The 14,329-nt window shown below is 39.4% G+C and overlaps 1 protein-coding gene across 1 annotated transcript in view; it reads left to right on the top strand.

Moving 5' to 3' along the window:
• LOC116986938 (AT-rich interactive domain-containing protein 2-like) overlaps positions 1–14,022 on the top strand; it is a 196,672-nt gene extending 182,650 nt beyond the window's left edge. Inside the window, exons 17-21 of the mRNA XM_033042763.1 lie at positions 894–1,032; positions 2,808–2,896; positions 6,740–6,863; positions 8,336–8,427; positions 10,979–14,022. Coding sequence (XP_032898654.1) covers positions 894–1,032; positions 2,808–2,896; positions 6,740–6,863; positions 8,336–8,427; positions 10,979–11,111 — 577 coding nt within the window. The 3' untranslated portion in view covers positions 11,112–14,022. The remainder of the gene's footprint in view (positions 1–893; positions 1,033–2,807; positions 2,897–6,739; positions 6,864–8,335; positions 8,428–10,978) is intronic.
• Positions 14,023–14,329: the final 307 nt, after the last annotated feature.

Genomic DNA, 14,329 nt, shown 5'->3' on the forward strand with positions numbered 1-14,329 from the left:
ATGGCATTTTGGCCATTATAACAAGAGGATTCGAGTATAGGAGCAAAGAGGTCCTTCTGCAGTTGTACAGGGCCCTGGAATATTGTGTGCAGTTTTGGTCCCCTAATTTGAGGAAGGACATTCTTGCTATTGAGGGAGTGCTGCGCAGGTTTGCAAGGTTAATTCCCGGCATGGCGGGACTGTCATATGCTGAGAGAATGGAGTGGCTGGGCTTGTATACTCTGAAGTTGAGAAGGATGAGAGGGGATCTTATTGAAACATATAAGATTGTTAAGGGTTTGGACACGCTAGAGGCAGGAAACATGTTCCCGATGTTGGGAGAGTCCAGAACCAGGAGCCACAGTTTAAGAATAAGGGGTAAGCCATTTAAAACGGAGACGAGGAAACACTTTTTCTCACAGAGAGTTGTGAGTCTGGAATTCTCTGCCTCAGAGGGCGGTGGAGGCAGGTTCTCTGGATACTTTCAAGAAAGAGCTAGATAGGGCTCTTAAAGATAGCGGTGTCAGGGGATATGGGGAGAAGGCAGGAACGGGGTACTGATTGGGGATGATCAGCCATGATCACATTGAATGGCGGTGCTGGCTCGAAGGGCCGAATGACCTACTCCTGCACATATTGTCTATTGTCCATTTAGACTTTAGTAACCCACCAGATTTGATTGTTGTTGAGTAAGATGACCTCAGTTATGGCAGTAGTGGCCAGAATAGCAACAAGGAGATGAGCAATGATCATTTTAGGATATTTACGTAACCAAAGGCAGGATTGATAAGAGGCTTTGTATAATTACCTTTTTCACAACGTTAAAGTTGAGGCTTTAACTATCTTTACATGGTTAATGTAAAGTTACATTAGTAAATGTACCTGATATTGATTTTTGCTTTGGTTACTTACAGATGGTTTGAGATGCCCTCCCAGGTGTTTTACCATGCAGCTACTGAGCATGGAGGGAAAGATGTGTACCAAGGTCAATGTCTGTGGGCAGGCTGTGAGCCACTCCCTCGGCAAAGACTGTCCTTTATTACACACTTGCAGGTAATATGACTTGCAGTTAAGTTTACTACCTATCTAGTTTAAAACAATCGCTGTGGTTTTTTTCTAATTGTCATTGTGTGCACAAATAGCACGAAGCATACGTAGGAAAGAATCAAATTGGTGAGAGATTTTTGATGAATTCCTTTTTCACCATAACAAGGAAACACGTTATTAGAGTTGCGAAAATTGGACTCAAAGCATTTAAATATAATAAAGCTTCAGAATTCCAATTCCCCCCAATTCTTGAGTATCTGATCCACTGTACCATTAGACAATAATCAATGAATAATTGGACAGTCTATTATGCAATTAGACATTGAAGAATTGCCACCAAATAAATACTCCCATTGTTAGCTACAAATCTCAGTTGTGATTAGTTTTTAAAAAGTCAAAGCGAAACAAAGTAATGGAGTTGCGGACATTTAGCCAATATCACCATCTATTATTAATATTCCCTTTGGCATGTGCATTTCTTTCAGTCAGATCAGATAGATTTTCATGTATTGAGATGGGGCTTTAAAGTACACAATGTAAAATTTGAGTTTTCAGAAATTCAGGAAAAATAGAATAATGTTCACAAGTGGTAAGGCCAACTGAAAGTTGTTACCCCAAGTTTTGATACTGATAACATTAGAGCATCAGCTTATAGAGGAGCACCAAATCAGGTTGGCCTGACCTGCCTCCAGAGGTCACTGCATTCTTGTGGGCGTTAACTAGATTCTTATCAAATAAGCTTCCCCCAGTCTCTATGAGCATAATGAAATGGGGGATTTGGGAGCAACACAGTTACTCAAATACATGCCATATTCATGTAGTGGCCATGGAAAGGAATAATAAAAGACACAAAAATGCTGGAGTAACTCAGCAGATCAGGCAACATGGAGAACATGGATAGGTAATGTTTTGGGTCGGAACCCTTCTTCAAACTGACTGGGGTAGGGGGGAAGAAAGCTGGAAGAGAGGTGGGAGCAGGACCAAGTCTGGCAAGTAATTTTTAAAAGAAGCTGCTTGAAACGCACGTGGCTGCGGTAGTGAGTCTGGGCCAGAATATGGTCATAGAACAGGAGAGCAGCTAGAATCATGGAGGAGCAGTGAGAGAGGGTCTCAAAGAACTCCCATCAAACAGGTGGTTCTTTAGTTTAACTGAACAGCAAATGAAGGCATACTCTGTGCAGCATATTTGCGGTTTCCAATCGATGTTATGTTGTGGAGTTTGGAAGTTTACTGTAAATGGATTACTTTTTTCCTTTATAATACATGCACTAAAGATATGAAAACATTAGGTGAATGAAGATTATGCTAATATCATTGTGAGACCACAGCAATTTTTTTTTCTAACCATTAAGAAGCACACGATGCAGGTTTAGGCTAAATAGGTACTTGGACAGGATACCGATTTTTGTTCTTATTTATTTTCGAAGGAAATGCTGTACTTCCCTGGGCAACATTAGGTAGGGAAGGTTTACTTAGTGGTTATGATATTACCTCGACATTCTTTCTATCTCGTGTTCGAAAAGGATGGTTGCTACAAGAAAAGTACAGTTTAAGATCAGGGTGATCAAAATACCTACTTGACAGACACAAATAAGAAAATTGAAGTTCTTTATTAAACAGAGGTGGGGAGAAGGAACATATTTTAATGAAATATTTAAGGATGTCATAAGACGATGCATTAAGAATAGGATGATTCAGTTGAATTTCGATACTGTAGAAATTTTATGTTTTCACTGTTCAAAACATCAGTCATTGTTTTATTAATTATGTAATTTAAATAGGACAAACACTGTTCACGGGAGACTTTGCTCAATGGATTGAAGAGGTTGGAGCAGAAAGCACAAATTAATAATACACAAGGTGCAATAAGGTAAATGCCCTCCTGGTCTGGTACTGATTATTCAATGTATGATGGTACTGTTAAAAGATGGGTTCCTATTGCAGATGCTCATCTAATTGATCCTCCATCTAGGCTTTCTGTTAGTGAATTCTGACTGGAGAACTGACTTTTTTTCACAGCAAGCAAAAAGCTGGCACAAAAACAGTGAGTTGAATAATGGTTTTCTCTGTTGTGATCTTGTATGGCTCTGTGACAGATTGTACATACGCACCTATGTGGTTGAAGTGAGTGGGCAGTTTTGTTGGTTGGACTGGGATATGACATACAACGCTGAGCAGGGTAGGTTAGAAAAAAGAGCAGATCTTTTGATTTATTGGAGTGTGTGTATTGAGGAAAAAAAATCTGTGTTACAAGGTTAACTATTTTCTAGATTCTATTGTAATGATTCTGTTCTTCACTGGGAGATATTCGCAAGGCAATTTTATCGAGCATTGTTTTAACATTTTAACGCATGTTTCTTAACAAAAGAAAGGATGTCAGGGTTTATTAGATTTATCAGAATATTTGTAGAGTGAGAGACTAGTTAGGTAGAGGGCAGAGAAAAGATTGTTCCCTAGCACAGAGAAAAAGAAAGCTAGATGAAATAGTATTCAAAACCTTGAAGCGTCTTGACAGATTAAATACATTTTTTTCTCTCTAATGTTGGAAAGTTTGACAATTGAAGGTCACAGCATTCAGGGAATTTGCAAAAACATCAGAGGTCGTAGAAAGAGAAAATTGCCTTTAGAAATACATTACCAGAAAGTGTTGAAGGAGATTAAATAACTTTTTAGTGCAACTGGATAAACATGATAAAGGGAGATTTGTTGGACTAGTAGGAAATCACTTGGTATTGGACAGCTCAAAGAAATGATGTAGATATAACAGGCAACCTTCTGAGTTTAGTTTACTTTAGAGATAAGTTCAGAGGTTTTAATAATACAGATACAGCATGGAATCAGGCCTTCAGCCCACTGAGTCCCCACTAGCCATTGATTACCCATTCACATTAATTCTGTGTAATCCCTCTTTCACATCCACTCCTTATACACTGGGAGCAATTTACAGTGGACAATTACCTTACAAGCCCCTACGTCTTTGAGATGTGGGAGGAAACCAGAGGCACCGAAAATAAACTTGCACGGTCACAGGGAGAACATGCAAACTCCACACAGCGAGCACTTGGTTAGGAATGAATCTAGGCCTCTGACGCAACAATCCTAGCAGCTGCTAATAAATTGCTCTGAATCATGATATATTAAAAAGATTGAACTTCAGTCTTTTTTCCTTTCCAATTTGCACCAAAGTACTTAAAATCTGACAAGAGCACAATTGTTGCTCATTATTTTCTTTCACTGTTTCTTTGTACTTTGCCCACAAATTACTTTGCAACAAAAGCATTTTCTAAAATAGGAGTGGAATCCTAAGTATTTCCAATGATTGTTTATTATCTTTGTCTTTCATTTTAGAAATGTAAAGGTTGGAGAAGGAACACCTGTAGTTCCTATTTCAGTACAAAGCAGGTTGTTCTATGTTACAGAATCTGCTAACACCTGTCAACTACAGTTTAGTGAATTTAACACATTTGGGCTTGGAGTTTAATAACCATAATCGGTTAAAATGCTCTGATGCAATACTAAAGAGGATATAGGCATCATACATGAAGTTCGAGAGCCATGAAAGGAATCATTAGGTAAATGAATCAGGGGATAAGTGTGTCTGACGATTTCAGTAGCAGTTGAAGTAAGTCAGGGTAAATATGATTGGTTATTAGCTGCAAAGATTTAATGTTTACTTTTTATTTGTTAATAATCTGCTTCATGCTGGTCCACCAGTTCATTTCCATCCATCATTTCGTATTAAATCTGCAGATATTGTGCCTGACCGTGTTGATTGTCAGTCAAATTTCACTTAGCCTGTTGTAAGAAGCTATTCCTGAAACAGTTAAAGCTTTAAAATGTTTTGTGTTTGAATACAACTGTTTCGGTATGACTATGATTATCTTAAATTCAGTCTTTGTCTATTATAATGAATCCTTTTTTCACAGCAATCAATCTTACAAAATGGAATCTTATCTCAAAGTCCAGTTGATATTAGTTTATTGTCATGTACACCAGGGTGCAACAAAGCTCCTCGTTCACATGAAGCTCACAGAGTAAACAGTATACAACGCCAAATACACTGGCGAGTGCCAAACAGCACAATAGCGCAAGATGTACTGTAATCTGACCACTCTATTAAGTTGTTTGAAAAAGTATGATGTTGTGAAATCCTTTCTTAAGAAGTATTAAAGCGGTGCTAGTGGATGTATTGAATTTAAATTTACATTAAATATTTAATAAAGTGCAATATCAATTGTTAATGAAGAAAGTCAAAGTACCAGGCTGAGCTGCATCCCGTTAGAATTATTTTCTATAGCACATCTGTAGTAGTTGAAAGAATTTCTGTGCACTTGTTGAATACTATAAGATGCCATTGATCGCTTTCTTAATCATCACGTCAGTGTGCAGGGTTGCGTTGCAGACAGGTTATTTTGATTGGGGAAAAATGGAAAAAAGGAGCGTATTACTAAAATGGGGAGAGATTGCAAAGTGGGTGTCCTTGCATGATTCTCAGAAGGCTAGTAGGCAGATACAGCAAGTAATTAGGAAAGCTAACAATGTGGTCCTTAACTGCAAGGGGAATTTTGCAAAAAGGTTTGGAGATTATGCTTCCATTACATAGGGTATTGTTGAGACCGCATCTTGAAAAATGTGTATGGATTTGGTCTCCTTATTTAGGAAAGGATATTAATGTGATGGAAGAGTTTCGGTGAAGGTTTGCTGGACGAATGAAAATCAAAAGAACTGTAGATGCTAGGAATCTGGGGGGGGAAAAAGGCAGGAAATGCTGGAAACGTATAACAGGTCAGATGGTATCTGTGGAATGTTTTGTGTTTGAGAAGCTTCTAGACCCCTTTCTAAACTAATACCTAGAATAGTCCTGTTGTCTTGTGGACAGTGGAGCAGGCTAAGCTTGTACTCGTGAGAATTTAAAGAATGAAAGTGGACTTGTATTTAAAAAAATCTGATGGGTTTTAGCAGTGTAAGTGTAGAGACAATGTTTGCGTGTGGGGAAAACCAAGTGCATGGGATCGCCATTTAAGAATGAGCTATCCAATAAAGAAAGTGATTAGGTGATTGTTAAACTCAGGCCATGAGTCGTTACAGTTTCCTTTCTCAATGGGCAGTGCAGACTTAAAGGTCTTTGAATACTTCAAAGCAGATTTTGAACAATAGTTGATAAGAAAAGGGATTAAAGGTTATCATGGTTAAATGGTGGTGCAGAGTTTTAGTTATGATCGGATTCACCATAACCATGTTGAATGGCAGAGTAGGCATGAGGGACTGCTCCGACTCCCAATTCGTATATCCCCCGACCTTCAATCTGCACACAAATTTATAGCTTTCTGTATGTTTGTAATTCAATAGCAAAGATGAAATAACTTCTAATGGTGACAATGTTGATTTTGTTTGTTATTATTCTAGATTGTCAATTGTGACCCTTTCAATTATCATGAGCTGGGCACACACATCTCTAGGCCGCGTTGATTTGGCTTGCATGAGTTTATTTTCAGGACTGTTTATTTCTCAGAATAAAGTTAGAGGTCTTTTGTGGCACTTCAGTTCTGAGATATCCTCTGAGGGATTGTTAAGTGTTCTGAGTGTTCATTGCAAGTTATCACTTTGGATGAATCGTTAATTGCTATTTACATATGTCTTATAGTTGTCTGAATTAATAATGCATCTGTAAATTGAAATTTCACGCTTTAATGTGTCTCATTTTATTATTCAGGCAGTCTCCATCAGAGATTACATCTCCGACAACTAAGACTCACAAGGCCTTGGCTAACCATCCCAGTGCTGCCCTAATGGCTCTAAGGAAAGGCTCCCGCAACCTTATTTTTAGGAATTACTTGGTAAATAAACTGTACAAACACCTTCTAGAAAGGAACCATTTTTATTTTGACTTAAGTAACTGCTGAATGTCTACTTAGCTTAGTTTGAAGCTCAGTCACTTTTAAGTCAGTCATCTCTGCATTCAGATTCCCCTCCAGGATTCATGCTCATAACCTTGGCTAATGCTTCAGTATACTGCTCAATGGGATTGCCGCCTTTCAAGTGGGATACGAAAAGGAGGCTTGCAAGTAATTAAAGAACCATCAAGAAAATCAATGTACACAAAAATGCTGGAGAAACTCAGCAGGTGCAGCAGCATCTATGGAGCGAAGGAAATAGGTAACGTTTCGGGCCGAAACGTTACCTATTTCCTTCACACCATAGATGCTGCTGCACCCGCTGAGTTTCTCCAGCATTTTTGTGTACCTTCGATTTCCCAGCATCTGCAGTTCCTTCTTGAACAAGAAAATCAATGTGTTGTACTAATGTCATAGTTAACATTCCTTTTTCAATTAACACTATGGAAAAAATTGTGGGTTCTCGAGTTTATTCTCCAGTTTATTAAGCTTTCTATATGCTGATAATGGCCTTTACCCCTCCTACACTGAATAATAAACCTTACTTCAATAAGGTCGGATAGTCGGTGACTAAACCGTCTTCCCCCACCTGGTTTGCCAGGTGAGGAGGGGGCTGTGGACCCCCAGCAGGACCAAAAACTAGACCTGTCAAAGGGCGGATGAGCTTCTAGCGAGCCAATGGCCATCCACACTTCAGTGGAAGTTGCGATCACTGTCGTACGTAGCGTTGTAAAGAATTATGATAAAGCTCACACACCAAAATCCTATACTTCCAGCGGCGGAAGTCCGCAGGAACTGGAGGACAAAGATGTGTGGTGCGTCCGTCACCGTTCCCGTTGGAACCCAGCATCACTGCGTTTTCAACAATGATGATGAATGAATCAATCAATCAATCAATAAGGAGATGAATGATGTATATATCTAGTAAATGAGCCAAATGAATCTTGGGTCCGATCTTTGATCTGCACTAAGTTGGCTGGATAGTAACTAGTGGTGTAATTATTATCAACTTAGGAAGGAAAAAAAATCAGTCGGGGTCTTGTCATTTCTGCTTAGTAACTGGTAACTGAATGTAGATGTTGATGAGGACAAGTTCAGTGTTCAGACCCATTCCTTGCAATTGATTACGAATTTATGAGAGGAGGAGAATATTAAGGAAACCGAACGAGAGGCATATGGGCAATTGACCATCCTCTTTGAATTGAAATCTGTTCTAGCGAATTAGATAGCAGCCAAGAGTTTAACCTCATCAGTATTGCTAGTTTTCAGTTGTGCAGTTGGAATAGCAGGTAAGAGTATGGACATGAACATGAAATCTTATCTCTGGTAAAGAAAGGGATGTTTCGCTCCTTGTTAAATTATTGTATAAGGTGTCTCGTTACCTGGATTTTTATTCTTATTCTGTTCCTTGGCAGGATGAGAAGGAAGTGCCGATTGTGAAGCACATTTGTTTGACCTCTGCCTTAATCTTGAAGAATATTGCAAGATACTCTGAGCTTGGACGAATGTAAGTTGGATTTTACCTTTTATAAAATGTCATCTTTATTTAAGGATGACCTTAAGGCAGTGATTAAACCAGCAGCTTGAGAGGGAGAAGCTGAAATCGGATGTATCAGTATTACTGTTGAATAACGATGACTATTGAGGCATGAGGGAGGAGCTAGCTAAAGTTGATTGGAAGGGGACCTTGGCGGAAATGATGGTGGAGCAGCAATGGCAGGAAATTCTGGGAGTAATTTGGAAGGAGCTCTTTTCATCCCGAAGGGGATGAAACATATCAAGGGAGAGTGAGGCCACTGTGGCTGACAGCGAAGTCAAGTACAGTATAAATGCAAAAGTGAAGGAATATAACATGACAAAGCTTAATGGGAAGCTAGTTGATTCGGAAGCTCTTAGAACCTAACAGAGGTCAACTAAAAAAATAGTAAGGAGAGAAAAGGTGAAATATGAAGGCAATTTTGCCAATAATGCAAAAGAGGATACCACAATTTTTTTCAGCTAGATAATTAAACAAGAGGCAAGAGTGGACTTTGGACTGCTGGAAAATGATGCTGGAGAAGTAGTAATGGGGAACAAAGTACCACCGGATGAATTGAATATATTCTTTGCATCTGTCTTCACAGTGGAAGACACCATCAATGTGCCAGAAATTCAAGAGAGTTAGGGGACAGAAGTGAGTGCAGTCGGTATTACTGAGAAAGTGCTTGGGAAGCTGAAAGATCTGAAGGTGCATATGTCACCAGGACCAGATGGACTACCCCCCCAGGGTTCTAAAAGAGGTAGCTGCAGAGATTGTGGAGGCATTAGTAGTGATCTTGCACGAATCACTAGTCTGGAATGGTTCCAGAGGACTAGATTCTTGCAAATGTAATGTCATTGTTTAAGAAGGGAGTAAGGCAAATGAAAGGAAACTGTAGGCCAATTAGTCTGACTTCTGAGGTTGGAACATTTTAGTCCAATATTAAGGATGAGATTTCAATGTACTTGGAAGCACATGATAGAATAGGCTGAATTCAGCATGGTTTTGTTAAGGAGCGATCTTGCCTGATAAATCTGTTGGAGTTTTTTGAGGAGGTTACACGCAAGGTAGACAAAGAAGAGTCTGGTTTGGTTTTGAATTTCAGAAGGCCTTTGATAAGGTGCCACACGTGAGGCAGCTAAACAGGATAGGAGCCGATGGTATTAGAGGCAAGGCACTAGCATGGATAGAAGATTGCTGATTGAGAAGGCAAAGAGTGAGAATAAAAGTGTACTTTTCTGGTTGGTGACTAGTGGTGTTCTGCAAGGGTCAGTGTTGGGTCTGCTACTTTTTTTGTTATAGGTTAATGATCTGGATGATGGAATTGGTGGATTTGTAGCCAAGTTTTCAGATGATATGAAGATAGTTGAAGGGCTAGATAGTATTGAAGAAGCAGGGAGGCTGCAGAAAGACTTAGACAGGTTGGGAAGAGGTGGCAAATGGAATACAGCATAGCAAAGTGCACGGTCATGCACTTTGACAGAAGGAATAAAGGCATAGACTACTTTTTAAATGGAGACAGAAATCGGAGGTGCAAAGGGATTTGGGAATGCTGGTGCAGGATTCCTAGTAGTTAATTAGCAGGTTGAGTCGACGGTAAGGAAGGTGTATGCAATGCAAGCATTCATTTCAAGGGGACTAGATTTTAAAAGTAAGGATGTAATGCTGAGGCTTTATGAGCAGCTGGTGAGGCCACATTTGGAATATTGTGAGCAGTTTTGTGGCCCATATCTCAGGTAGGATGTGCTGGCTTTGGAGAGGTTCCAGAGGAGGTTTAAGAGAATGATCCCGGGGATGAATGGTTTAACGAATGAGGAGTGTTTGAAGTCTCTGGGCTTGCATCGCTGGAGTTCAGAAGAATGTGGGGGATCTCGTTGAAACCAACTGGATAATGAAAGGTCTGGATAGAGTTGATGTGGAAAAGAAGAATCATGTACCTTCAGAATGGAGATAAGGAGGAATTTATTTAGCCAGAGGGTGGTGAATTTATGGAATTCATTGCCACAGACCGCTGTGGAGGCCAAGACATAGGATATTGGACTAATACAGCTCCTATGTCTTATTAAAAGTGTACGAAATTCAGTTCCGACTACAGCTGACACCGAAGGCATTTTCAAATACACATTCATTGAGCCAAATACGTTACTGGAGTAACTCAACGGATAGGCGACATTTCGGGTTGGGACCCTAGTTCAGATTGTTGGACATGGATAGGTGACATTTTGAGTCAGGACCACCTTCAGACACTGACGTTTCAGGTCAAAAGTCTTTTTCAGAGAATAGTGCTGCCTGACCCGCTGAGTTACTCCAGCACTTTGTGTTTTAGTGAAGATTCCAGCATCTGCAGTCTCTTGTTTCTACACATCCAATGATATAGCTTTCCACTCTGATATGGCTTTTTGAGTTCATTAAAAAATATTTTATCTGTCACTTATACTAGAGTTGCAGTTCAATCATTCTTGGGAATAACACTGGCATGCAATAAATAAATGTTTGTGCAATTTTAAATTCTGATGAGCTGTTTTGCTTCCTGCCTCAGGTTGCTGAAGAGGCATGAGAACCACCTATCCGTACTGGCCATCAGTGGTATGGAGGCTTCCACTGCACTTGCTAAATGCCTTTATGAGCTAAACTCGCAAGAACAATCAGAGTCAACAGAAAGCAAATGCTGACAAGATTTGGACATCTGTAAAAATCCAGCAACAGTAAACAAGGGCCAAAGGAAGAAATGTAATTATTGTGCAGATGAAGAACTGGAACCTAGCTGTCTACATTTTCTACCCGTTTATTATACCATGAAGTTAAAAGGACTTATCTTTCTCAATGATTGGTTTTGCAGGAATGTCCCAGTTTTGCCATAAAATGGAACTTCCTGTTTCACCTTAAACTCTCATCTCGGCGTTTCCGTCAGAACAGAAGGTTTTTTGACACCTGAAGATGTGGTCAGTCCAAAAGGAGAACGGTAGCCAGATCACATGCATGCACGCACGCACATCAAAGAACCTGAACAGACAAACTGCTGGGTATGTGACCAGGCACCTGTAACGCTGCACAAGTCAGTCTAGGCACCTGTAACCTGCATCTGGAAGCCTACAACTTGACTTGCTATTCTTCCTATGAGAGATTAGAAAACAAAATGCCCAAGAATGTCTGTCCATATATTTATAGAAAAATCTCATATTTCATTTCTTTGTACTTTTTTCAAAATGTTACAAATTTATCGCTCTTGAGAGCATCGATCGATCGATCTCTGGTGTTCCTACTTATTCAGTAGGTTTCACTTGCCCTGAAATCCTGCAAGATGCCCATTGGCCTCTGGTCACAACATGTGCCAAGAGCTGCAGTCCCTTCGCTTTCTGCCAGGATAGGATTTCCTACACTGAGATGTCTGAATACAGCTTTGCATTCAATGTTTACGGTTTTTATAAACTGCAAACTGCACAACACTTGAAGTTTTCCCACTTTGTCCCCTCTTTGAAGTGGAGCATTTTCCAATTATTTATTATCTATGACTACCCACAGTTTTGATGTCCCCATTTCAATCTTGTAAATATTTGTGAATATCAAAGATGCCTACATACCATTGCAGGAGAACGAAGGGTGGAGCAGTGCAACATTGCAAGTAGTGCAATCTGGGTGAGCGCTAGAGATAGAGCCTGAAACAGCTGCAGGTCAGAAATATGAGGTGTCTCTCATCCGCACCAAGTGGTGTTTTATCAGTTGCAGTGTGAACTTTGTGTCACTAGATGTCACCAGCATTTTTTTTTAAATGCACCACTGGAACTAGTACTAGTAACAAAGCTTGCCGGTAAACTGAGTGCAGCAAATTTCCCACTGCAGTCGATGCTTCTTATTTGGGACACCAGGGTGATATTTAAATCTTCCTATTTATCAGAAATATTTTGCTTCAAAAGGGACAATCAGTATAGATCGAACTGCGTGGAATCAATAGGTTTTTGAGGAAAATATTCCATGTGAAAATTTGCACCCATTAACCCTCGTCCCTATTAATGGCATGAATTTGTCTTGACGGCACCTTTAAATTTTTATTTGGTCAACCTGCATTCATTGCACCTCTGACTAATATGAAGAGTAAGCGCCCACCTAGAATCAAAGGATCTAAGTTTTTGTATGTTACCTGCCATATGTATGTAAAAGCATATACATAAGACACTGCATCAAACAGTGTGGAACTTTGTACATAACTTCACAAAGGTACTGATGCTGTATAATAAGATTGGCACAGTTTTGTGCAGCTGTGGTTTTTGTATTATACACCATGTAAAGCTTTTGCTTGTTATGAAATAATATATCACATCATTTTTCTATAAAAGGTAAAAATTCCAAAAGAATTAAAAAAAAATCTGTTATAGCATTTTTCCTGAGATTAGGGCCCATTTTAGAAACCCTTTAGTCGCAGCACAACCTTCAGAACTTGTATAGGATTTTTTTTTTAATTTGTAAATGTATTTAAATACATGATGTTTTATACAGCTTTATTTTCACCTGTTATATTTGTAATTTGTGTAGGTGTGATAGTTCCCTTGTTATTCCTTTGTTCTGTTTTTTACCCGTGACATATTAAAAATGTTTTTTAGTGTACAGTATAGTGCCTCTGCTTTTGGTACAATGTGGCTTTCCTGCCTATGGCTGGTTTGTGTTCCCTTGGTTTCTTTTGTGTGCCTCACCACTGATGATCCTGAAATGGTTGGATAAAAGATATATCATAATTAAATAACCGTAGGATGTCACATTACTCAACAGATTAAATCTGAGAGGATCAGACATTCACAGACCAGCAATCTCCCTGAGTTTGACAGTGCTGTTCAACGTTAACTGATCTTATCCAATTGGGGTTCTGCAAATGGCCTCGGCAGCCCTAAGCAAGAGAAAGGAAAAGTAGTTATGTTCCCACTCTTATAACTGTTTAACAGCATCTTCCAGAAGTGCATGTGAAAGGTGTTGAGAATCACTTCATGCTTCGTTATCGTATCGGCGTATGAATTTGCAAAAACATTCTATCTGGCCTAGGCCTGAGGGAGATCCCTCAAAAGAACTAAATCCTGACAATGACTTGAATGCCATTTGGAACGTGGGCGGTGGAGAGGAGGGGGAGAAACAGTGGGAAAGAGTGAGCATTCCTCAAATACAAAGCAATCTGATAATTATTAATTCTCCAGAAAGGGCATCACTGCAGCGCACACTACAGAAACCAAAATATTCAGAATAAATCCATCTTTGTTTTAAAGCTTTGCAGTTATTGGAAGGCACTTAGCCAGTCTTGAGGTTTGGTTGACTTTCACAAACTGCTTGAGATTTACTCATTCAGTTTCTGAGCAGCATCTGAAGCCATTGATTAGATTGCCATGTTGTAAACTGTCCCAGATGTCCATTATTCTTTGTGTAATTGCAAGAAGTATATAAAAAAATAATTTAGTATCTCCTAGTACGTTCAGCAGAACTTTCACCAAACTGCAATGCAAAAAAAAAGTTTTTTTAAAGAATGTATTTTAAGATGTATGTGCAGTACTGTTTTTTGTGCACTGTATGACCCGAGTTCTGTTTTACAGTAAAAGTATAAAACATGGAACATTTTTGGTCGTTCTTCATAACATGACTTTATTATCTAATTTCAAAGTTTAAGGCAGATGAGAAATTCAAGAGAGATTTTGGAAAACCATCTATTTTAAGGTCAGGTTACCAACTCAACAAGAAAATGGTAAACATTTTTAATACAGAGACAAATATTGAACATAACATAAGGCCTTAAGGGCCCGTCCCACTTGGGCGACCTAACCCGCGAGTTCTGGCCAGTTTGCCCTCGACTCATACTCGCAGCATGGTTGACACAAGGTCGTAGGAGGTCTTCGTAACTCACATTCATGCTCGA

Source organism: Amblyraja radiata, chromosome 24 (assembly GCF_010909765.2).
Source record: "Amblyraja radiata isolate CabotCenter1 chromosome 24, sAmbRad1.1.pri, whole genome shotgun sequence".
In the NCBI taxonomy this organism is placed as follows: domain Eukaryota; kingdom Metazoa; phylum Chordata; class Chondrichthyes; order Rajiformes; family Rajidae; genus Amblyraja; species Amblyraja radiata.